At 33.0% G+C, this 27,597-nt stretch overlaps 4 protein-coding genes across 4 annotated transcripts; all 4 read left to right on the top strand.

Moving 5' to 3' along the window:
* Positions 1-4,658: 4,658 nt before the first annotated feature.
* Positions 4,659-5,021, top strand: TRIADDRAFT_32734 (uncharacterized protein; the record flags this gene model as incomplete). The annotated part of the gene is made up of 1 exon (XM_002117525.1): positions 4,659-5,021. A coding segment is annotated over one exon (363 nt), but the record flags the coding sequence as incomplete, so codon positions are not given.
* A 2,371-nt stretch (positions 5,022-7,392) lies between these two features.
* Positions 7,393-8,299, top strand: TRIADDRAFT_61549 (uncharacterized protein; the record flags this gene model as incomplete). Its single annotated transcript, XM_002117524.1, has 3 exons — positions 7,393-7,472; positions 7,625-7,650; positions 8,043-8,299. The coding sequence occupies 3 exons, from the start codon at positions 7,393-7,395 to the stop codon at positions 8,297-8,299; spliced, it is 363 nt and encodes a 120-aa protein (XP_002117560.1).
* Positions 8,300-12,177: 3,878 nt separating this feature from the next.
* On the top strand, positions 12,178-13,512 carry TRIADDRAFT_38448 (expressed hypothetical protein). The gene is made up of 2 exons (XM_002117523.1): positions 12,178-12,201; positions 12,336-13,512. Exon 2 carries the CDS (start codon positions 12,377-12,379, stop codon positions 12,890-12,892), a length of 516 nt encoding a protein of 171 aa, XP_002117559.1. The 5' UTR covers positions 12,178-12,201; positions 12,336-12,376; the 3' UTR covers positions 12,893-13,512.
* An 8,390-nt stretch (positions 13,513-21,902) lies between these two features.
* On the top strand, positions 21,903-23,051 carry TRIADDRAFT_32659 (uncharacterized protein; the record flags this gene model as incomplete). Its single annotated transcript, XM_002117522.1, has 1 exon — positions 21,903-23,051. One exon carries the CDS (start codon positions 21,903-21,905, stop codon positions 23,049-23,051), a length of 1,149 nt encoding a protein of 382 aa, XP_002117558.1.
* Between the last annotated feature and the right edge of the window lie 4,546 nt (positions 23,052-27,597).

The raw sequence follows: 27,597 nt of genomic DNA, 5'->3' as shown, positions 1-27,597 counted from the left end.
GTAGCTTATGAACAGTATTGCAGTCTATTAACGAAATTATTGTACAGAATATACTTAAAAAACATACATAATGGTAATAATACCATTAAAAATATATAAAGGTATACGATGAACTTAATTGACGTAGTTTTCCTTCTTAATGCTAAACTTATATTCATTCTAATTGTAGATTATAATTTAAGGGATATAAAAAAATACTTACTTTAACTTCTTACTGCAAATTAGGATTACTAACTTCCAGATTAAAATTTGAGTTATATTGTATCAAAATTTAAAAAAACTACTATAAAAATATCTCAGCATATCACTTTTCGGTATCTCTAGTAACCAATCATTACTTTTCTACTGATTGGCAGCACCAGTAGATTTCATGTCTGAAAAACTGGTGATTTGAATTTAGACATCGTTTGATAAATAAGTAGACTCAAACTCTTGGCTTCAATAGTTCTATTGCGTAGATTAAATTACTGCTAAATTTGGATTAAATTTAATATTGAAGTCACGTGCTGGTAAATTTAAAATACCTTTTCATGCTAAACTGATATGTGGGCTGAATTTTAAAATGATACGGAAAATGATCACGTTTACGTTAAAGCAAAATTTTCGAGTAGCAATGGCAATACTTTCTGATAGCAGATCTTAAATAAATCAAACAAACAGTTCTTCAACTAAGCTAGAAAGAAGATGCTAGCTACCGGTACATCTGTTTTTCATCCAACATCTTTCCAGGCAATAATATTTATCTTTATTTCTTCGTTTAACGTAGCACGTAAGTAAATGCCAGGTATAATATTTAAATAAAATTAAAATTTGGGGCAAAAACCTGCGGTCAAATGAGCTGAATAGACAATGATATAAGCTAAATTATTAGGTCAAATACATGCAATATACTCAGTGCGAAGTAATAGTGACAATATAAAGTGAAAGTATAAATATACACAGTACGCGAAATATCACAAATGTGGATTCATCTAGAAATATCTATTGTTTTACATAAAATAAGATATACGCGTTATGTGATATACTGTACGTACGGACTTTTAGCTGTACCATTTAATACTTACAAATTATATGTGTAGGATGAATCATTTTTGTTAATTTTATTTTATTACCAGCTGACTTCTTGTCAACAGATTGTTCTATCAAATGAAGTGTTAACTCGCACTTTTATATGTAGTTGTCACAAACTTATGTTGCGAACTACTACACTAAACTAATAGATTACTTATACCTTGCTCTACTACACCTGGAGATCTACTGTATGGTAGTTCTATACTACTTAAGGTCACACAGGGATAAGACTGTTCTACATGATTAGTATAGTTTTTATTAATAGAGTAGCCGAGTACCTTCCCTTACATGATCTAATAAAGAACTCTGAAAGTGAGCATTCGCTCGTCCTTTTATACTCTTCCACTAAATTCGTGGTGCACACATAGTAACTTGACAATATAAGATTTACATGATTTAGCGGGTGCTAACGTGTCGCCATTATTAATATCTATATAGGGTCTACTAATTAATTGCAAAATACAATTATGCCTTTTGTTGTCTAGCAATCTAGACATTCTTAATATTCTTAATTTCATTTATCACTTACCAATATGATCCATTAGCTAAATACTAACAAATTCTATTTAATTAGCAAGTACGGTGCTTTGCTCCGTAACAGTAGTCTTCGATCAACTTTACAGATAAGATAGGACGTAGATATAGCAAAATAGTGCCGAATAGTGCTTTCTTAATGGCAAAACAAGTATGGTAATTGGGATGATCAAAACGGATTGTATTTATTATGTAGTGATGGTTCAATGGTTATTTACTCTACACTAAATACAACCATGAAATGAAACGATAACTCATTAGCACAGATGTTTATGAAGTTTATCGATTTAGAATTTATTACAGCCTTAATTATGGATGCCAATTATAAGTTTTACTGGATGATGGTCAGCTAGGATACAAACGGTGATGACTACGTGAAATCTAACAGCAAAATAAGGAAAAGATGTACAATCATAGAAAACTGCGACATTAGCTTTTTCAAAATGATTTAATTATGTTAGCTAGGCTAGTAGTCATCAATGGAAGGACCTTAACTTTCATTACAGTGATGAATATTGTTGCTATTAGACTCAATCAGATACCTTATTTATTTAGTATAATACATGGAGCCCAATTTTAATTAATGAAGGAAATAACTGTGTAGACAATGCTTGAATATAGGTAATATCATAATGCTGGCTTTATTTCAACTTATGCTTGACAAATAGATTATTAGGAACAGTTCTTGTTGTCTAGTCGCATTCAGTTAGTTTCGCTAACTAAATATCATTTGCTCTCCTAACACTGAATAAAGATTGCTTGAGATTCTATTGTAGATTCGATACTTTAAATTCAGCGGATGATAGATTAATTTATAGCAGTAGTATTTTAGCATTTTAAATATACAAATTAGAACTACGTCAATAAGATGCATATATGAGGAAATACTTACTATACTGCAATGTTAACCGTATCTGTTCTAAATATATGAAAGAACTATCAGTAGTGCTGGCAGTTTTTTACTAAAACCGGAGTTATGATGATCAGAGTCAATGGAAAAATAATAAAACAAACGAATAACGAGATTGAATTTTAATCTAATCTTGATTCGTAGTACTATTCTTAAGTTTTAGATACGACCTCAACATCAAACAGCGTAAATAGAAACTAAGATATCCTTAATTTACTATGTGACTGATAAAACTACGTTATCTACAAGCTTAACAATAACCAACGATTTTGCTTTTCTGACATTATCTAATGGTTAGTTATCTTGCCAAATACATCTCTGTATATTAGATTATATGCAGACTTATACGTGCATAAATAGCTGTAATAGAAAAAATTTCAACACATGCGACATTTTTACTTGAGTATAATACTAAACCGAATGATCTTCATTCAAAAATTCTTGCCATTTTGTAATATCATAAAACTCCAAATTTGGATGCAAGTTCTTAAATGCTGTAAATGCTCTCGTAGGAATGTATGGCAAGAGTAGACATAACCTTTAACGTAAGTATGTTAAACGATTATCTTCTTGATGTTTCTTTCCTCGTTATAAGTAGTGTGTTATCTTGAACGGTGCGATATAGCAAGAACTGAAAAAGAATATATAAAATCACGAATACAAATGGTGTTGTCATAGCACTCATCGGGTGTCATAATATTATTATAATAGGAGGTAGTTAATATAATTTTCAGTGCCAAAGAAGTAACAGGATGTCAAGATATGCAATCCATTTGATCTGCTTGGATGATTATATGTCTAGAATTTTGCATGCTTCATTCTCTATTTAGCATAGTAGACTCTGGTTCGACATGCAATTATTTTAATAAATTATAGCATTGAACACGAATCCAATGTCTTAAACGTTAACAACCAGCATGCTATTCATGATAGAGAAATGCAATAATAGTACGGTATATTTTCATTTGAATATCTGTTGCTTTAAGATCTATTTATATTAATTAATTATTCTAGAAATGCTTGTAATAGTATTACGTATTTATCATCAGTAGTGCTATAATAATGAAAATATGCGTATTCAATCGTGTCTGCAACTTATGGATACGTTTTAGAACTTTTTCCAGATCTATCTTGAAGCCTAGACTAGAGAGACTTTCTCTGGGTTTTTGTATCACCAGAGGCCACTTACTAGTATGTCCAATCGCAGTAAACTATCTCATATATATATATATGTATATCTTGAAGATATTTGTTATATTAACCGCGTGACGTTTAGCTTTGTGAATTCATGTGATCATGGTATGGTCAAGAACTACTCAGCAAAAATTTTCCTAACTGATACCAAATGCCGTAGCAAGCCAAAGTTATCAATTTTACTCAATAAATCTTACGCCGTAGAGGAAAATAATTTTGTACGAAGAAAGGCTGTAATTGGGGAAAAACAGGAGTATCGGTAAGATGATGGGAAATTTTTGTTGAGTAGTCCCTGCCTTAAACCTCAGCACTAAATTATTTTCTTGGATAATTTACTATTAGGTACCTGCTTAAGTCAGGGTACCTACATAGGATCACTTATGACCATTTTTCTATCTATGTAAATTATATTCAGTACCAGCTGGAGTAGTAAGCTAGTGGTATTAATATTAGAATCACTGAAGAATTCTGAGGTAGGCCGAACTCGGAAATGTCAATCAGTTGGGCGTAAACAACTGGATAACTTTCAATAGGTTACCTATCAGATAATAGTCAACAAGCCCTGCTAAAATAGAATAACACTGGAACCTATTTGAATAGTAATTTTGAGTAGTATTTGCGTTGTCATTATACATTGGATAGGTCACCAATTGTTAATAAACTCATTTATTTATATAATGGTAGAACTATTACATCCGCTAGTTTAAGTGTATGCCAGTGAGCCAGAAAGCTGAATTAAATGCGGGCCTTTGATTGTGTGAATTTCCAATTTCAAACAGTTTAGAACGTGATTTAAATCGAACGTCATTTTAAGCAGTTTTGAACGTGAATCAAATCGAACATCATTTTCTTCATTGCTATAATATTCTATTATCGTTAGTTAGCTTTTATCTATCCGCATAACGGAAAGATTGAATTAGTTTCATTCTTAACCATTTCGTTATTCAAAATGATCGTTTTAAAATTCTATTTTACGGTTACATTCTTATGTACCTTCCATTTTACGTTTATTAGCAGCTATGATAATTATCTCGATAGGATACCAAATAGTAATAATGTTCCTAACCCCTGTAATCCTAGCGCAAAATGGTATGGTATCGGTCATATAGCAACGGCTGGTGCTGGGGCTAGAAATCCATTTGGAACCGATTTCGCTAAAACTGGTCGCACTTGGAGCACAACGCTATGCCAAATGGACAGCGATGGCGACGGTAAAACCAATGGTGCAGAGCTTGGCGATCCAAATTGTGTCTGGACTGAAGGATCTACTCCACCAAGTACAACCGGGATATCTCATCCAGGAGTTTGCGAGCCGATCAACTCACCTGCATGTTGTGGTAATAAGCAGCCATGGTTATCGTGTAATCCTACATGTCCAACCACTATGTCAACGACTCAAGCCACCACTGCAGGCACCACTGAATCCACCACAGAAGCTACAACAGAGGCTGCAACAGAAGTTGCAACAGAAATCATGTCAGAAACTACAACAGGAGCCGCAGTGGAAGCAGCAACAGGAGCCACAATGGAAGCCACAACAGAAGCCGTAACGGAAGCTACAACAGAAGCAAGTACAGAAGCAAATACAACAGTAAATACAACAGTAAACAACAGCAAATACAACAGAAATACAACAGAAAATGCAACAGTAAATACAGAAGTGACTACAGAAACCATAACAGGAGCAAATACTGAAGTAGCAACCGAAGCCATGACAGAAGCAGATACGGAGCCCTCGACAGAAACTATGACTGAAGTCGCAACGGATGCTACACTAAAAGCAAGCACTGAAGCAATGACTGAGGCTGCACCAAACATTACAACACAAGCCATAAATTCCACAGCAAAATCTACTAGCATACCTACAATGCCACCTGTAACACAATCTACAACTAAACCCGTCACAAATTCGACGATGCAATCGATGATTACAACTACTACAGGTATAACTAACGCCAATACTCAAATTATGACCAATGCAACTAGTCAAGCTAGCACTCAAAAAACTCCTCAATTAACCACCAGCCCACCCATTGGTGCTACTGCAACGAATGGAGTCGTTCAATTTGGGCCTTACTGCGGCATATTTATACTATTAGCAATTATAAATTACATACTATTGTAAAATGAATGGACGAAAGCCCATTTCATGCTTATCTACCTCTTGCCTTAAAGTACATACTGAACTTTTGAATGAGCGATAGATTGATTGTTATTTCCATTTTCCTTAATTGCTAGTCTCCAAATTTCTTACACAGATCCTGTCTTTAAAAACCTAAACGCTCAGCGTTAGATGTTGAGAAGCATTAATAATGATGAAATGGTTTATCCAGTTCCATCCATTGCAATAATCTATTCTATTTATGTGACTTTTTAAATCAGCAATGCGTAGTGATTTCAAGATTAAAAGTAATTACAATATTAAATATTTGGAATTTAATAATTATTTGAGAATTAATATTGCAGTATTTTTATGATTCATAAAGTATAAACTCTGTTATACGACAATATCCTATCTATTACACTATTACTATCTTTCAGATTAGTGAATAAAGTTTGAATTCATGGACTAATGCAATTTTTCAACTATAATTTCTATAGAGCACTATATTACATAGCTAGAAATCAATATCAGAACATTTTACTGCTTCATATCTTATAGTCTCCCTTATATAATTATATAGCATCTATTACAATACTATAATCTGATGGAGCCGTGGTTTAAGAAAGAAAAATAAAATTCGGGCTGATGTCATAAACAGATACCAGAAAATGTATACGGTTATTGACACCAACATTTCTATCATGGATTACTTTATACATATTCTATATATTGTAGATAATGTAATATCGTATAAACTTAAAATCACAACATTCATATTTAAAATACTCCAAGTAATTGATATCAATATTTAGATTGTACTTCCCTCTATATCACTCTGTTTAACTCGGTATGGATCATCCTATGGACCCCAATAACTAGTTTTACTACTACATTTATTTGAAATTCTTATGGTTTGACACAGACTGGTTTTTCATAAGTATCAATACGAACATAAATGAACTGTGAAGGAATTTAAATAGCGGTATTGCAAGTATAGATAGTTCTTTAAGCCCGAAATAGCCTTCATGATTGATTGTTTCTTAATCAATATTTATAGTATTGATTAAAGAGAGATATCTAGTCTATAAAATTAGATTTTATTGATTGAACCTTGACAATTTAAAGTTATAAATACAGCATGTGTTTAAGAATTGGTCATCTCGAAAGCTAAATCGATGATGCCATACTTAGTGTAGCTTTAAAAGGTAAATCAGTACTCTAATTTAACTCAAAATAGAATTGTTTTCGTACGTCAATTAACTTTACCTAGTATTAAGGTAGTATTGAATAGTATTTGTCAAAATATAATGTCACCACTTTATGAGGATTAACAGCATATTAAATCAATTAAATAAATTTTTGAACACTATTAATTTACTGTATTATAAAGATAGAACAGAAATAGTCGTAATATTATTATTAATATATTATATTAAAAGATGAGGTACAGAATTAGCTATAATATCAAAGTTCATAGAGCAAGCAAATTGAAACAATAAATTCTGTACATAAGTTAATCTTTCCGAAACTACATATGCAAATCATTTTGATAACTATTTCAATATAAGATGATGTAAAAATGGTTCATTTAGTTCATTCAAGTCTCATTTTGTATGCCTTAAATTCTCTAATTATTGGTCAAGAACAATTCGCTATCAGGTTAGAATTGAGATTAGCATTAGGTTGAGTTGAAGGTAATTTCATCTCTGATTCAGCGGGTAAAATTGATTAGGTTAATATGTATAAAAAGTACTATACAATGAAAATCAGTAGTAAATATATTAATTTTAACCTTACTGATCATGCAATAGAAGGCATCTATTCTATACATCCAGAGGTTAGCATCACTAGAGTGAGAAATCTTGTGCTGATTCACAATCATAACTGATTCATTATTCTGATTCAATTTTACGCCATTTGGACTTCATTGTTACTATTTATTTAATAGTGGACATCAAGTTTTTCTTCTAAAGAATATTTTCGAGATCAGCAGCGTAAATATACAATTTCTTTCTGAGTTTTTCGACGATTTATTACCTATTTATAGTTGACTTACAAATAATCAAGTCGTGCAACTGATTGTGATCATTTTTCTTATTTTTGGGGTGTAAAATTAATTCACCAGAATGTTCCATTCCATTTACTCATTCCCAATTTGCGATTCATAGCGAGATATGAAAACTAATTGCTTATGCTAGTCGTTTCTTGTGCTATGGTCGATACCTATAGTCGATACCTATGGCTATGGATCATTCCAAAATAAAATTTCTAATGGCTTGAGTGTTCCAAATCTATGTAATTCTAATCCCAATAACGTTTGGGCTGGCGTTGGCCATCAGGCCTCTGCCGATAGTAATCTGAGAATTCCTTTTGGTGTCGGGTTTGCCTCTGCTGGTAGAAGCTGGAAAGTCACTTTATGTCAAATGGATAGTGATGGCGATGGTAAGGCAAATGTTGAAGAATTAGGCCATCCCGATTGCCTTTAGGTTGAAGGTGGTGCACGTAATATGTGAACTGGGTTATCTCATCCTGACATTTGTGAACCAGTGAATTCTGTACAATTTTGGGGCAGGCAATCATGGCTGTTGTGCGGCGTTGCTTGTAATATTGCTATAACACAAGCTACAACCCAACCTATGTATGACTAAAGGGACTAAAACGACTAATGGAGATTGTAGCATAATCGCATATTAGTCTATTTCTCTTTTAATGGCCTTGTTGACAAATTTTTTGTGCTAAAATAACTTATTACAGTGCTTTGGTTGATATCCTCATTAAATGTTACTATAGTGTTATATTTTATTATAGGAAATAAGAAACGATGACTTTCTGCAAAGTCTAAAGATTACATTTATTTTAATATTTCTACTTCATGAGACTGAAATATCTTTAACCAGAGTTATGTAAGTCCAAAAGATGAGAAATTCTGATTAGATTATATCCGTTGGTATCTTGAATTTAGGATTCCTAAATTTAAATATTCTATTCAAAAATTATAATCAACCAGTAAAAGTATTCGTATATCAATTTAGCTTATTAACAAAGCTTACTTGCCATAGAATATTGGTATAAATGACTAATTCCGTTTTGATATAACATGGTGCTATGTTAAGGACTAAGAACCAACACCCTCATAGATTGAAGTACCGGTAGTAGATTGTTTATACGTTAATTTAAGGAATAAAATTTATTTTGTATATGATAAGTACATGTTCAATCTTTAAATGTATCAGATATTCCGACATACTTTTCTATCATTACTGACCACGGATGCTAGTGATAAAGATTTTTTCCATAAAATAATTTATTTTTAGTTAATGGTAATACATACTATTAGTTTGGTTAATAATTAATTAATTAATGAATAGATAATATCATTCATTCTTTATATAGTAGTCTTTATGGCGTGATGGCAGAATTACAAAATTATCGTTAGAGTTATCAGATAGCTTTGTATAGCAACGGGTATATTAAGTTGAAGAGTAGATTGCTTTAAATGTAGCTTTTGATTTTCGATGAGTCTCTTCCAGCATTATCATACATCAATTTACTTCAATTGACATAGTGGTCCATTTAAGTTTTACAAGGAACTTCTTTTAACTTGGAATAGACTGGTAATTCTTTCGCTATGTTTACATTTAGAATGTTTACCGCTGCTTAATAGCTTCATCACGCTATACTTATACGCCTTTAATTTGAACATTATGCTATATTGTGTCTTCAGGTAAAAGTTATTTTTGACTATCTTAGTTACTAATTATGAAATTTCAACGTGACTGAAGACCTTAGTTTAGTTGGTGCAACTTTTGTCATCGCTCAATTTACACGAGATCGACATTTCTTACTATAAAGGTAGTAAAGGCGATAGTAGTTCAGAATATAGATGTTGCATGAAAAGTGTAATACACTTTTACGCTAAAATTGAAATTACATTTCTTCTCTTGACGTCAGCAATGCTTTCATCCTATGCTTTAATGTCATTGCAACAGTACTATTGGCTGAAATATTAAATTCATAACCTTAAACTTGTTTTACTGACAGGATAGAAATCCTGGGTTTAATATGCTAGTAAATCAGACTTATTTCAAGTTGGAATAAATACGGTAAATCTCAGAAAATGAGTTTGTTACATGCATCTTGCCTCCAAAAGCTTTAGCGAAATCTATATCAGATACTCTTATGCGATTTCTTGTGAGGCAAAAGACTAAGAAGAGAGCCAACTAAGATGAGAGCTAAATGGTATAAACTAATATACTGGTAATAAATTTTTGATGATACTCTTTATCATTATGCTGATCCATGCCATTTTAGAATTTGGTAAGTAGCAGTAATGATGATGACTTCACTTAGGATTACAGCTAATATCTGACCATATCGTATAAATCCTTATTCGACATAAATGGAGTGTTAACGAAACATTCCCATCAATCTTATAGGCCTAAAATCCATCCTAATATGAACGTTAGAGAAATGCATGATATAATAGTTTCATTAAATGCTCATCGGTCTTAGGTCTTTGTTTGTAGGATAATGAATTTTGTGAGGGTATCCAAACAACAAAATCATCTGGTGCCATACGCAAATTATAACAGTTACAGCTAATTCTTCTACAATGCCCTCCTTAGCAACTACATCTTATACTATACTTTAATTAATGCTTTCCATGCTAAGTTGTAAGATAAATCAATGCCTCTTGGTGTAAATCTAATCTTTCTGATATAGTCTAATTAATAATTAATTGCTGCAAGTGAATCCTATGTGGAAGTTATAGTTTCAAAATATCCATGTTAAAGCGTTTAATTGTCAGAATGGATCTTAGTCCATCAAGATATTGGTCATTATATTGATTTAGGGCACACTTTTCTGTCATTATTTATCTGGCAATTGACAATAACCAATGCCAAGAATTTGCTTGCCTTTTGCAATAAGTAGCGTTTTAAATTTTGTTAGTCAAGTTAACGAGATCTCCTTGAACCTAGTGCTGTACATAGGCCACAGTAATAAGGAAATTTAGTTCTTTCTTTTCTCTATTGTTTGCTTCAACTAAGGTAATGTACTGCAGTATACAGGTTTAAATCGAGAAGGATATTCTATTTCATAACCCTTTGAAAGGTAACATTAGCATAAAAAGATATTTCAATTCCTCTTCTTAGCTCTCTGCTAAAACAATTCTCGATCATGGAATCATCCTTAAAGGCAATTTGCGAATGGCTATGGCGAAAAGAAACTTAAAAGTGACTCATATTTGTAACCCTTTCATGTTCTTATAAATGCTAGTCACGACGTATTAAATGAAATACTCACTACGGTCTAAAAATTTGGCAATATTAGTACACAAAAATAGTATCCAAGTAAATATCATTCAGCGCTAACAAAAGAATGTGTAATACGCGCTATCATCGTGCTTTTAACCTTCCATAATAATTCGATAGCTGTAAGTCCATAGCCACGCCATCTACGTATAAACCTCATGATAAACAGATGCGTATCCATGTTCTATGAATTAATTAATCCATCCTTGCATGGATCAATATGTTTATTAACCTGGTCGGCTTATGGATAACTTAAAAGAAGTCACACGAAATTTCGAATACTAATTTACGCCAATGGAAACTAGCAGCTTAGAAAGCTTGACCAATTCTCTATCACGATAGGATAGATGGAAATTGCATTGCGCTCATTACTGTAACTTACCTAATCATACTCTGTAGACCTACTTAACTAATATGATCCACCATGATATTCAGGTAAGCTAATAATGAAGATGTTTGCTGGATGATCAAGATAAGGCGAGGTGTTGTATACTATTATTCCTTTTATCGTCATCAAGGATGATGTCACAGTGAGTGTACTGTTTTGTTACTCGGATGCTGCATACTCTAATTATATATTTATCATCCCCCAAAAATAATAATCATGAATCATTTTCTAGCAACAATAGTGCATTTCTTTTCTATCTCATATTTATTATGGCCGTTGTTGGGTGCCAATCAAGCATTAGTCTTGAAATTGTATTCATTTCATCGCTTTCTGATTGGTAAAGAATCCTTCCTCAATCGGGCAGTTTATTTGTTCTCCAATGGATGATATTGTTTACTTTTAAATGAACTTCCTTCATATTCATGCGGTTGAAGAAGTGCATTTTATACCGATAAACCTTGATCGCAAAATGACCTGCTGACTCATGTGTAAATTAACTATACATTCAAACTTGATTAATTGATTTACTAAACAATGTTATAGCTTGATACCGGGTACGATAGGTGGCAATACTATTATTCTATCGACTAGGCCACTGGTTACGTGCTGAACGATTATAAGCCGTTGCTACTTGTGGTCTAGACTCATTATTCTCAGAAAAGCCCAAAATTGGAAAAAGTCGTTGACGGTGAGTTGGAGAATTTCTCATTTTCTCTTCCTCATGGAACAGACTCAATATAATTTATTATTAGAGTTTGAATACTATTTTCTATAGCACTTCATAAAGCTATTATTAATATTTATCATTTCAATTTTTGTTAGACCCTGAACAAATCGTAAATCTCCCAAAAGTAATTTTAACCATGGCAAAATACGCGTACTTGTTGGTTACCATCGTTTTTTTCACCACTATTACCGATATCTATGGATATCTACCTTATCAAACTAAAATTCCTAATGGTGCAAGAGTACCTAACCCATGTAGTTCATCCAATGCAATTTGGGCTGGTGTTGGTCATCAAGCTGCTGCTGGTGGTGGAGCAAGAAATCCTTTTGGTGTTGCTTTTGCCAATGCTAACCGCACATGGACTATGGCACTATGTCAAGCGGACAGTGATGGTGATGGCAAGACAAACGGTGCTGAATTAGGTGATCCTGATTGCATATGGCTTGAAGGTAGTGCACCTAATATGACAACTGGATTATCTCATCCTGGTATTTGTGAGCCAATGAATTCTGCAACGTGTTGTGGCAAGCAATCATGGCTGTCATGCGGTGTTGCATGTCCTACAGGCACAACGACTAATGGAGCTCCCCGCACTCTTACCTATAACGTACTTTTTGTCCTAGTTACTTTAATTATCTGCGCCTTGCAGTAATGAAGACTCTCATTTACGTTAATTTGTTGATATTGAACGTGGGCATAGATCGATTTTGAATAGATTGGATATCAAGGAAATATTTTACTCGATAATATATAAATTATCTACTTGTGTAGTCGCTAACAACTATTAGTAAAACGTAACCTTTACTGAGTTCGGGTTACATTAGCAAAGTTCTAGAATTTTCCTTAATTCTTCGTAGTAACACTTATACAAGAAGCTAGTAATAAAATACGTTTAAGAATACATCAAATTATATATCCGTAGTTTTCTTCAATAGTATGTCGTTGATGTATTAAAGCATCGTATTCAAAATTGACTGTTGTTGCAGCGAATACTTTGGTTTTCAAAGTAGACTAAAGTGTTTTTGGTTAGTTACGCTTATCTTAAATGAATACAAGATGAATAATATAGCATAAAGTAGAGCAACATAGCTCCGTGTTATAACATGAAGACTTGTCCACCGAAATGGACATGTCTTCTACTAGTCTTCTTTACTATTCTATCTAATCTAATATATGTTTGCCTTAGATGATAGTGTGTTTTACGGTGGATCCGTAAAATTTTCTTGCTTTTTTATAGCCCAATTACATGGTATTGTGTGTACTAACTTGAAGGCAATGCTAACGATTGCTAATATCAATAAATAATAAAATAAATATTCCATCGAACAAGGAAAATATGATGGTAGCAATTTTATCACCAGTTATATCGAAGCAAACTAATTTAATTTTAGTTTTATTTTATCAATATTTCTGTTGCAGCCACAATCAATGCTGAGTCACTTATTGAAGTTTTAGTAACGTAATCCAAGCTACGATCGCCATACTTTTGCAATTGAGTTCTTCTTTATCCCTTGAATTCGCTAAAAAATTGTCTTATTTCTGAAGTAAAAAATATTATTTTAGATGAATTTCAATAGCTTATCCGTCAAGTCCCCAGTCTAGGATAACTCTGCTATTGCTAGAATTTTCATTAACATAACGTTTTATTTGATTCTTTAATATGGCCTTATCCAAATTTTTCTCAATGTAAACTGCCTGCTATACATGCTGACATAGCAATTTGCGTTTAATAGATAAATCATCCTCATTTTAAGAACACTCTATGATCAATCTATCAATGACAGTAAAGATGAACGAAATGCTTATTAGAGCCACAAGATAGAAGATATCATTGTGACAACGACTTTGCTTTTTCAGCTTTCGACCTCGATGAACCATCTATCGAAATCATATTCTCACGGAATAAATAGTGTTTTTAGTGTCTTTGTTAAGATTACAATATATTAATCATGGGGAATACTTTCGACAGTTACTCTTATTCTTTCATCTAATCTATGATATTGAATGGCCACGTAAACGATCACAAGTATGGACCTTTAGGAATTTCTAATTCAAAGCTTTCATCGATAATTAGACTGTAGACAAATAATGTCCTTATCAAACTACAGTAACGGCATTGCTCCTTTTAACTCTTTTGAGGAATTTTCTTTTCTTTCAAATATTGGAGGGCAACTAATTGATTGCAGCCTTACTACTTTATATTCTACAATATCTGTATTCTTACGCTTACTTTTCGATTAATTTGATGACCTGAAATGGTTGTTTTCTGTTAAAGTCTGGCTAATTTCGTAAAGACTCTACTTTGCTATTAAGCTTGATAGCAATAGGATAGAATTGAAATTGAAATTTACCATCGTGATCAAATTGATGTCGCTAGGCTTAAACTGATTTCCCTATTTCTTTCTCTCTACCGGCTGACTTTTTTGGCTTTGATTTCAGCGTTTAATTTTTAGCCATAAAGCGCTTTAGCAGTGAGCTAGATGGTAACGAATTAATTTATCTTTCGATCAGGCTGTCGGTAATCAATATTACTCTGCCAGATACTCACTCCATCAGACCATTAAAAATGCTAATTCATGGCTCTCTAAAGAGTATAGTTACCCCTCATTATTTCTTTGATTTTGTATGCCATGATGATTTGTGTGTGATACTGTCTGAAAGGAAAGCAATATTTTTATTCTATCATTCTGATCTTTTTCTTTCTAAACTGTGAAATAATGATCAATTTTGACACCTATAAGAGTCAATATGGATGATATGATGGTTTTACTCGATAGACATTCTTTTAGCACCGTAGCAGTGATTAAAATTTTAAATTTAATACCATAGCAACCAGCATAATATCAAATTCAATTTTCTAATGGCCTGAAAAATAGAAGAATAACTGACATTAGATCACGTGTTTGATGGCCCATCAATGTCCATCGACAATCGATTGGGTAGGACCATTAAATTAGCGCTAGTGTTATGTTGAACAGGAAATTTTGTCGAGGTTTCATCGACAATTTTTTTATTATTATCGCATGTATTTGTGGATAAGGAGAGAGTAGAAAGCTGGTAGATGGAACATGAATAAAAGCAGATTCATTGTCAGAACTTACTTCAATATAATGCTGTAATGTAGTACTAGTATATAAGAAACAACTTAATTGGCACATGAAATTTTACTTTCATTGTCATATTGCTCGCGGTTTAGAAATTAGTTTGCAATTGGGTTGGCTTCTATAGAGATAATTATTCTGTAGCATGTTAGAAAATAAACTTGTTGTTAGTCAATATAAAGGGGATCTATTACAAGGTAAAATCAAGTAGATGTCCTACCTGGAAAGCATTCATTGTTGCTACTGCAACTGAAACTGACACAATCAATATTAATTAAATTAATGCTGAATGGCCCCTTCTTCTGTATTGAATAGATACGCTAATGTTAATCCTTCCAGACAGGCATAAATGCAAGAAATAGTGGGTTGGATATAGATTTAAAAATGGAAATTTCTTTTTCGCTTTATTGAATTTCATTAGCTCGTACTCTGCATACTGCAATTCTACCAGTAAAAAAATTAACCTGAACGTAAAACATCTTTCACGTTACCTGATTCACTACATCGAACCACCTCTACGACAAACATGCTTATTAAATAAATAATGCATATTACCTTATATTAAAATTAAAGATACGTTTCAGCAAGAAAATTAATTTTCATTCTACCTAATTTATTAATTTGAATTGCCTACACCATAGTTTCACCCATTAAATACGGTCTATCGTATTATATCGAAATCAAATAGTTTACTCTTGTTGAAACTTCTTGATAATCTAATCTAGAATTGATTACGAATATACTAAAGAATACAGATTAGCATAGAATTTTTTTCTATTTATAAGCCAACTGGGTTTTCAGCTTTTTGACTAGCCTTATTCGGCAATAAAGTAGCTGCGACATGAATCATTTTAAAGTACTATATTTTAACGTGAACTCAATTTAAACTGTTAATTTGATTACAATCGCTATCAGTTGTTTAATCATATTACTTAGATTCTGAAACTTATACAATTTATTAGGCATGAGATGAATTCAATTTAATAATTGGAATAAAATCATTTTTACCCAATTATCATTTTGTAGGATGAAAATTGAATTAGGCGTACTAAAGCCGTTTACATATTAAAAATCGCTTAATTTCACTTCAGTAATCGGATTAAGGTTATTCTTGCCCAATCATCGTATTGATAATTCATGTGCTACGATTTATTGTTTGGCGATCATTGTTTCGGGACGATTGTCTATTTATGTACAGTGAGGTAAAATAGACTTTGATCTAGTATACCCGTTATTCGATAGATCAAATTTGGTCCCTAGTAATAAAATCATTCTTATGCAATCTTGGAGTTAATAAAATGATAACTAACTGATAATTAGGTCAGTTTGCTTTAGCATGCTAGACATACTCGTAAGTCCAATTTTCCAGTTCAAGTTATGATATAAAAGTAATTAATTATGATCAAGTCTTTTATCGTGTTGGACTTAGATTGTAATCACATCAGTGTTTAATAAAGTAATTTTTCAATTCAATCAAACTTACTACCACTTTTCGTCAATCTCAGTACTAATCGACTCTGTAAATCTCTCAAGTTAGTAGGATGGTAAGACGACTACTATATCAAATAAAGGACCACTCGCGAAGTTTAATTTGCGATATTAGTTGGAAACTACTAAAAGTATAACTAGATAAAATATAGTAAAGACTTAAAAAGACTTCTACCAGTATAATGGTATTACTAGGTAAAATATACTAAAGTCTTAAAAGGACTTCTACCAATAATGAACGGATACTACGATATCTCGTATTCTGGCAGATGCGGTTATTGATAAAGCGTAGGATTGGTAAATGCTTGGATATTACGCCATTACAAATGAATTTTACACGTAAAAAAATATTGATATTATGATCCATTCATCAATAGTTTCTACCCTCTTCTACACCTAATAGTAGTAAGCCTCTATTCAGTCCATGAAAGGCATGCAAACTAAGTATGAAAGAGCCAGCACCAATCGGCTTATGACAGACTCTGTAACAATTAAGATTTTAACTTTTTGTCCTGACTTTCAGTCAGAATTGAAATAGTTTTACTGCAGGGACATTACAATTCTTCTAGAACTATCCCTATACCGGAATCGTTCTTTAAAAACTAATTAAAAACTGCTGAAAGCATTAATAGCAAACTTCTAAATAGAGAAAGGCCCTTTTCTAAGTCTTTTTTCCGTGTGGTATCTAACGGAAAACTCCAGTAGTTGCTAACGTTTAATTCTATTTCCAGATCGCTAGAAGCTAGTCCGTCGGTTTATTTTCAAAATTAATTATATCGATAGTTGCGTTCAGCTGTGGTGTGGACATAGTATTATTCAAACTCGTTCTGCAGTTGATTGCTGATTTCAAGTATTGGCCTACTTGTATATTTAAATAACTTTAATAGTTACTGACATTTAATTCCGTTTCCAGATCGCTAGAGGTTAGTCTGTTAGATTATTTTCAAAACAAATTACATCAAAAGTTGTATTCAGTTGTGGCATGGATACGGTATTATTCTAGGTCATTCCGTGGTTGGTTGCCGGCTCAAGTACGCTTAATAACCTATGGGTCATTATATGTGAGCTCCTACAGTTCAAGACAGTTATTTTTGCTTATTGTGCCAACAGTTAGATGAATAAACTTTTCTGTATCATACTTATAAATATATACGCATTTGAAAGCGTTTAATTCTTTACTGGTTAGTCATTGCTTATGCATGGTTTTATAAGTCGAAAAAGATCGCAATTTAGAAGTTATGGGTAATGCTAGTTCTTTTGATCCATTATAGAGAAATAATTGCTGGGAAAAAAATCTTCAATAATAAATTAATGAATCATCATGGCTAGGAAAGATTTAAAAATAATTTTACGATACTGTTATATAGTTCTAGTTTTCTGTACATTAATAAATTATATTTATCCTAGTGATACGCCCGTTATGCTCTTTAAGAATGTTATAAGATGCACCAAGGATTCTCGAAATAATATATAAAGATATCTATTGCGATGAAAATACAATCATTAAAAGTTATAAAGATACTCTATTGGGCTGATCTTTTTTATAGTTGGCCAGTAGCTCTTGGTTATCACTTTTGCGGATTATAGTCCGTATTGTGCTATTTTAATAGCAATAAAAGTTATTTTCCTATTGCTGAAGCCGTACTGTTCCACAGAAATGATTTAAATACTTTAAAAAATAAGGATAGCTTACCCAATAACTAAGTAAAGCCTCCGCTTCAGCGATGGATTAATTTTACCTTGGAAAGTCCTCAGAGTTTGCGACTAATTCAAAGACCGTTACTAAAAAAATTTTTAGCAGTGCATTTGATTAGATCGTGAATTACACGAAAGAAGTAGATGTTCCTTCGCCTCATAGCTATGTAAATCGCGGCAAGCATAGCAATGGATTCTTACCCTGCTTCAACTATACTGCAAATCGACCTAAAATGATCGCTATTGTATCCAGTGTGTGTTATCGACATCGAATGAATATTATTTGTGCATTGCAAAATTATACTAATGTCGATGTCTTTGGTCGATGTGGTCAAATATTTCTTAGAAATACACAATGTTAGTAACAAATTCAATATAATTATAAATTTTATTTAAGCTTAGAAAACAGTGTTTGCAATGGCTTCTTAACTGAAAAGATATATCAAAATGCCTTCGAAAATAATCTAATTCCGATTATTATTAGTGGAGCCAATTATATTCTGATTGGCGCGTGTTACCTTCGCATTCATTTATTGATGCTTTAAAATTTGCTAATGTCTCAGAATTGGCCAATTATTTAAGAAAAGTATCTAGTAATGATATGTTATATAATTCATATTTTCAGTGGTGAGGAAACTATAATGTTCAAGTCCAGTCGTACTAGGGAAGTATGTGCAACGTATGCAAGAAATAGCTCAAATTGGGAATAAGGGTCTTCAATCCAGTCCTTATCGAGATTTAAGTTCCACATTAGGACCTCATTAGGACTTCATGAAGACAACTGTAATGAATATCGAGGTTCACATGTACTGAATAAGAAGAAAACTAGATTTCAATTTCATCGAAATAAACCAGAAACTATTCATGTTGAATGTGTTAAACTGTAGTGCAACTATTTATTTACGTACCTTGTTATCTCACGACCAATTTCGCTTATTAATTTACGTCTTGTTAATTTCCAGTTTTGCATTAAATGACATAGTACAATTTGACGATCATTTCATTACAAGAAAATAGCTTGAGCAGCTAAAATGCGTCCTTAATCTCATTTTTTGATATTTAGGTTATACATTTGTTATCGAGATTTAATGTATAATTTAGGATTGCATGCAGACAACTGTAAAGAGCATCTAGATTTACATTTATTTAATAATATGGAATCAGCTTTAGTATTATCTAATTGAATTAGAATCTATTTGAATGTATTGAAAAATGTCATAACATGGAAATTAAGTTTCAGTATAATCTGAATGGATCAGAATTTATCTGTTTGAACGTACTTAATAGTAGTAAATCTATTTACGTACTTTGTCATTTAATAATCAATTAAGCCTATCATAACATGGAAATAAACCTTCAGTATCACCTAAATAAATCAGAAACTATCTATTTTTCACCTATTTAACAATAGTAAATCTAGTTACTTTGTCATTTAATGATCAAGTTAATCTATCTATCTATACCATAATATTAGCTAGCTGTGCATCAAGACTTGCCTATGAGATAGAGAAGAGGTCTTCTCCATCTCCTGTGGCGAGATTTAATATATGATTTAGGACTGAGTGAAGGCAAATATCAAAACTATCTAGACCTATATAAACTCAATTACATGGAAATCAAGTTCCAGTATCATTTAAATAAATCAGAATCTATCTATTTTGAATAAATTAAGCAATGGTATAACCATTCGTTTACTTTGCCACTTCATGATGAATTTAGTCTATCAAGTTACGCCACGTAACTTTTTAGTTGTATAATCACTTACTGTATATAGCGTAATTGGACGACCATTCCATTGCTAGGAAGCAGCTCAAATTGGTCAAAAGTATCCTAAATCTTATCCATATCTAGATTTAAATTATGCATTATCAATACTTACTTAATAACACGGAATTTTAGATCATCGAAATGAATCGTTTTAAACGCACTCACCCATGGTCTAGCTATGCGCCTCTTACATTATCAACTAATAATATAATTAATTATTTTTTATCCATTTAAGCTATGTTATTTCTTATTTGTTCAATGTGCATTCAGATATGTAGCATAATTTAACGGTCAATTGATTGTACGAGAAATAGCTCGAGTAGGTGGAAAGTGTCTTCATTCTTGTCCTTGTCCAGAATTTAGCTGTCGTATTCTCATGCTTTAGGACTGCCAAGAAGAAATCCTCAAAGAGTAGTAAGTATCGATTCAATGAGCAGAAACTATGGAAACTAAGTATGACTGAACTAACTCCAGCCGGCTAATAACAGACCCTATTTACGGTCAAGATTTTAACTTTTTTATCCTTATTCGCAGTAAATATTGAAGTACGCGTATTTTACTGAAGATCCATTGTGATTTTTTAAAACTATTACATTGTCTGACATCACTCTCGAATAAACTAGTTGGAAACTTCTGAATGTATAAATAAGAAACGTATTAAAGTCTTAAAAAGTTTCTACCTGCTTATTTACATTCTAGAGCAGTAGTCTATATCGATTGAATGAGCAGAAACCATAGAAACTGAGCGAGGGTAGTCCCTTCTGCATGCACGAAGCATGCGCAGCCATTTAGCCACTTCTGCAAGGAGAAACCTGTTGAAAAAGATTAGGTAGAAAGCTGTAATAAATACTAAGAAATAGCTTAGAAAATCATATAGCTTAAAGAAAACACTTAAGAGTCTCTTCAAAGACGAAAATTCAAACAGATGCTGACATTCAACTACTTTTCCAGATCGCTATAAGCTAATCTATAGGTTTATTTAAATAATAAATGGCGCTGATAGTTGTATTCAGCTGCGGCATGGATTTTATTTTAGCTTAATTGCGGTTGATTGCCAAATTTTAAGTCTTGACCAATATATAAATCGTTTTACCGGTTAATTTTCTATATTAAGCGGATTGAAAGGCTTACCGATAATTAGTTTGATGACGCTATGAAAGCCAGTGACTAAATAAACGATAAAGCTATTTGTAGAAGACGAAGACAGTTGCTGTTTATTTCGTTACGAAGGTAATTCCAGCCTTTCGACACTTTAGCGTCATTTTATTGTGAGCTTCTGTAGTTCAAGACGGCTAGTTTTGCTTTATTGTGCTAGCAATTATATTTAACTCACTTTTTAGTATTTAGAAGATATTTTTGGAAACGTTTAATCCTTTTTGGCTCGGTCATTATCTAAGCCTGGTTTTATAAATTAAAAAGGATCTCAGTTTAGAGGCAATCCTTATTGTTGCTTCTTTTGAAGAAATATGGTGAAATGATTGTTAGGAAACAAATCTTCAATAATGAATCATCATGGCTAGGAAAAATTTAAAAATAATTTTGCAATACTGCTGTATAATTCTAACTATGTACACATTAATTTATTTTATATATCCTACTGAAACGCCGGTTATGCTTTTAAAGCATATTATTAAACGCGTTAATAAACGCGTTAAGGATTCTCGAAATGAAACGATAAAGACATCTACAGTAATGACAGCAAAACCGTTAAGAGTTATAAGGATACTCTATTGGACTGGTTTGTTTTTTAATAGTTGGCCAGAGCCTCTTGGTTATCATTCTTGCGGATTATCGTCGGTGCAGTGCCATTTTACTAGTGATAGAAATTATTATTCTAGTGCTGATGCTGTATTATTCCATGGAAACGATATAAACATTTTGCAAGATACGGATAGCTTACCCAATAATACTGTAAAGCCTCCGTTTCAGCGATGGATTTATTATACTTTAGAGAGTCCTCTGAGTTTGAAACTAGATCAAAAACCGTTACTAAAAGAATTTTTCAATAATACATTCGATTGGATCATGAATTACATGAAAGAAGTAGATCTTCCTTCGCCTTATGGCTATGTTACTCGTGGCCGGTATCACAATGGATTTTCACCCAACATTAAATATGCTGCAAATAGATCCAGAATGATTGCCATTGTATCTAGTGAGTGTTATCCACATCGAATGCATATCATTCGTGCATTGCAAAATTATACTAATGTCGATGTCTTTGGTCGATGTGGTCAGAAATGCCCTAGAAATAAACATTGTTGGCAACATATTCAGTCCAATTATAAATTTTATTTAAGCTTAGAAAACAGCGTTTGTAATGGCTATTTAACGGAAAAGACATATCGAAATGCTTTCGAAAATAACCTAATTCCGATTATTATCAGTGGAGCCAATTACTCTGATTGGCATGTTCTACCTCCGCAATCTTTTATTGATGCTTTGAAATTTGCTAATGTCCGAGAATTGGCCAATTATATCGAAAAAGTAGCAAGTAATGATAAATTATATAACTCGTATTTTCAGTGGCGAGAAAATTATAATATTCACTTAAGGTCGCTCAGGAATAGCTTATGCAATGTATGCAAGAAAATAGCTCGAATTGGAAATAAGGGTCTTCAATCCAGTCCTTATCGAGACTTAAGTTATACATTAGGACCTCATGAAGACAACTGTAAAGAGTATCCAGATCCGTATCTACTATATAACAGGAAAATCAAATTTCAATTTCATCGAAATAAACCAGAAACACCATCCTGAATGTATTCAACCGCATTGCAACTATTCACTTACCTACCTTGTCATCTAATCACCAATTTTGTCTAGCATTTTACGCCATATTACTTCCTAGATTTGCATTCAATGATATGATCTTATTTGACGATCATTCGATAGCAAGAAAGTAGCTTAATTAGGTAAAAATGTTCTAAATCTCATCCAAATTGATGTTTAAGTTATACATGATCCATACGTGCTTCGTAACATGCAAATCAAGTTTCAGTATCATCGAAATGAGCCATAATCCATCTACTTCGAGCGTATTCTACAGTAATATTGAGCAAATATACTTACTTTGTCGCCGATCACTATTTACAATATCAAATTACGCCATGCTATTTCTTGGCTGTGCATTAGGACTCATCCTTGTTGAGATTTAATGCGTAATTTAGGACTGCGTGAAGATAACTGTAAAGAGTATCTAGATCCGTATTTATTTAATAAGATAGAATCAGGTTTCAGTATCATCAGAGTGAGTCAGAATCTATCATTTTGAATGTATTTAGCAATGGCATAATTATTTGCTTACTTAAATAATGATCAATTTAGTCTATCGATTTACGCCACATTATTGCCTAGATCCGTGTAACTGTAAAGAGTTTATGACGTAGTTAGACGACAATTTATTATTTATTTCCTGCCCATAATATATTTGTATGCGTATTTAAACATTGCTATAATGACTCTGTATCAAACAGTTGTTCACGTCCAAGTTATTCTTAATTTTGAAATGAATTAAGCTATTTTGGTAGTCCATACTTCATATTTAGAAAGATTATATTTGGCTGTATGCTATTTATTGTCAGGATTTATGAATTTCTGTATTATAGTAAAGGATGAAGTAATCGATCATGCTAAAGATTTTAAGATAGTGTCTTTTTACGTATCACTATTTATGACTATCACAATGTTGACATTTTATCAATTGTTGAGTGTATGTTATTCGGTGAAATGGAGAGGTAAACATTACCATAACAGCAGGAAGAATAAATTATTAGGATAAATAAAGTAGCAGCCATATTGGTTTTGCTGATACAGAAATTTTTATATCGAATACCATACTCTCTTACAGCAACTTAATTCATAAATGTATTTGTTCCTACGACTACCAAAGAGATAATTTCAGCTAACATCTACTTCATCACTTACATAGTGTAGAACATGACAGGATACCCTATTGCCACTAGTTACTAGACGAAATCAATCCATGTTAACGTTATGGATAGGTTACGATCTAATTGAGATTGTGTAGCAGCCTACAGCTTATTAGTTCATTCTCTACTAGGTTACCCTTCCGTTGAGGTTGAAATGAGAAGAATTTTCGCAAATTGAAAATTTGCATGTTAGCTAGCGATTAAAACTAATGTCATGATGTCAAAATTTCGAGACAAGTAATGCGATCATTTACAGAGTCAATCAAAGTGTATCTACTCATATGTTTAGTTTTTTAAGCCAATTTTGATATTACAGTGTATAGAATAGCAAACGAAAGGAATAAAAATCTTTTACCAGGCAGTAAGTAATGCTAAAGGAGGACTATTTCTGTTTATGACGGGTATCGTTCTATTTCCCTCATTGTGATTTCACTTATCCTCAATTTCTTGTGTGCCATCCATGCCTTCTAATGCAATATTCTCTACAGTGAGATTGAAATAGAAGAATTTGGCGAGTAGGAAATTGACTGGCTAGCTAGCGACTAAAAATGAAATCATTAAGTCCAATATTGGAGATGGCCAATAGGATCGTTTACTGGTCTAATCGAAGTGAACATCTCTTTATGTTTGATACTTTACGAGATGTTATAAAATGGGCAACTGCAAGGAATAAGAGTCTCTAACAACTGATAATGAAGGCTATCACTATTTACGATCTATTATCATTTATTTCTCCGATGGTTATTTGATTTACCTCATGATCTGTTATTCAATATCAATGCCATCGAATGCAATATTATTTAAGATTACGAGAGCAGCAAAAGGGAGGAGAATTTTAATCTCTGCTAAATTCATTTTTAAAATTACCGAGCTCATGATAGGCTTATTTCTTCAGTTTTTCATTGTCGATGCTTTAATCATTTATAGCGTTACATCTATCATCGATCAAGTTGGCCGGCATTAGTACAAGAGCGACGAAAAATGAAGTCATGAAGCGAAAATATAGGATGGCCAATATTATGATTCATGACGTAAATACTTAAGATTGATCATTATTGTTATTCCTATAAGTTTCCTAACGTCTTTGAACAGAAGAAGGATTCCCATAGCAAGATAATGGTATAGCAGCTAAGGAAATAAAATAATGGAATGAAATATTCAGAATAGCCACTGGAATAATGTATACCTTTAGGATATACGGGGGTCTTTCTTTTTGGGTTAATCTATAAAGTTGTACAGTAGCATGGTGACCAAGGCATTAAAAACTGTTGTGGAATATAATATCAAGTCTAGTAATTAAGGAATTGACGACTGATCTATTTGGAGCAAATCTATGCCTTCTTTTTCCGCTATAATACTTAACGACTGCCTTACCAAAAAACGCTTTTACCGGTATCCCTTACATAAGGGCCCGTTCTAGCAGCATGCATAGTATTTGAAAGAATGACAAATTATATCGTTTATACAAGCAAGAATCCTTTAAGCAGTGAAGCCACAATATATATTAGAAATATGATTTTAAATTATCTATATTAGTTTCTAGATGGTATAATTATAGAAGCCATTCAATGGCAGACAGTGGATTATTATGAGTTAGTTCATTCTAGTAGGTGAGAAGCAGTAAGCATCGTATTAATCCCTATCTATTTAGGCTAATTAATTTAAATAGGATATTGGTACATAAGAAAGACTAGCAACATGATGATAGGGAATTACTGTAGAGCAAATAGAAATAGTATCGCCATGAGATTGATTATGATACCGCGGAAAGTCCATTTTGTAGAAGCACCGTTCGATGATGTGGCAGAGGCCGTCGTCTATAGGGCATTGCTACTGGTAGAATTAATAGCACTAGTCTTGTGGTGATTAGGTTGGATGGAGTTGGAGCATTTGTTGAGGGTTCAGTGGAAATTGATGAGCAATCTCTCATGCAGGACAGCCACGATGATTGTTTAGAACAACAGGCAAGCGAGTTAATGGGTTCACAAACACCAGGATGTGAAAGATTAGTTGTCCTATTGGCAGTTGCACCTTTAGTCCAAGTACATTGAGGATCGCCTAATTCTTCACCGTTTGTCTTACCGTCTCCATCGCTATCTTCTTGACATAGTGCTAATGTCTATGTTCTTCCTTGCGATGCAAAAGCTAATCCAAATGGATTTCTGGGGCCGCCTCCGCCCGATTGTTAGTGACCCATGCCGTTCCAAATCGTTGCTCCATTGCAAGGGTTGGGAACATTAAAGCCATTTGATATGTCAGATCTATAAGTCCAATATCCACTTGCGGCCATGAGAAAGGGTAATAAACACGTTAGTAATTTCACCAATCTTGAATTCTATTTCAAAAAGCCAGCCATCATCAACAATTGATTCTTATGAATGTATCGAAAACGAAGCTCGTGATCAAAGATTGTAGATGAGATTTTCGTCTTCTTTTTCAAATAATGTCTATCTGCTATACTCTATGCTTCTTTAATACAGTAGAAACTGCCAAGTGAACCTGACAAGATGTTTATCTAACTGGACTGGACTATATATTTATTGGTCCAGGCTCCTGTACGAATAAACACAGCATGAATGAATGGTTACATGCTTGCGCTGTTGGAGTTCAGTACTGTGCTCCAGGTTGTAGAATTAGAATTGGCTAAATTTAGCTTCAACATTGTATGGTGCCAAAATTGGGATACATTCTGCTCTATTGACGGAGTAAACATTACAAATGGCCCTCTCTCAAGGGTTTCTAGTAGTAATTAATACTTCGCAGTGATGTGTACGGTGTGGCAAGTTTAGAATGTAATTGACCAAATTTAGATTGAAATTGAAATACCGGGGGCCTAAAATTGGGTGCACTCTCATTCGTTCTTCTACTGTAGAGATTGATAGAATTTTCTTGGCTAAGCTTTGCAAGAATAAGTTTCAATGCGCCTGCAGCGGTGTCCTTAGGATTACTCATGTTAATGCTTGCCTATGACTTTTGGAGTAACCTATATTGTGCTGCAGGTTTAGAATATAATTATAAGACCAAATTTGGATTGAAGTTTAAGACTGTACAAAGGCAAAAATTAGCTGCACTCTGCTTGATTCTTCTACCGTAGAGACTGCACTTCTTCACGAGCACTGAGCCTATGATTATGCCATCGCGTTGGCGATTGTAACTCAACATCATTGGCCTTGCACTTATAACGATGCAAGGGTTGTACAGTTATGAACATCCAACTATGACCTATTGCATCCCTACAGATTGTAGTTCTACCTATTGCATCCCTACAGATTGTAGTTCTACCTATTGCATCCCTACAGGTTGTAGTTCTCACTAACAACTCTTGGCTAAGCATTGTAAGAATAAGCTTTAATGCGACTGTAGTTTGTCCACTG

This window comes from Trichoplax adhaerens, genomic scaffold (genome assembly GCF_000150275.1).
Source record: "Trichoplax adhaerens TRIADscaffold_25 genomic scaffold, whole genome shotgun sequence".
In the NCBI taxonomy this organism is placed as follows: Eukaryota; Metazoa; Placozoa; class Uniplacotomia; order Trichoplacea; family Trichoplacidae; genus Trichoplax; species Trichoplax adhaerens.
Note: the sequence above shows the minus strand (reverse complement) of the source record. Positions and strands in the feature narration are given on the sequence as shown.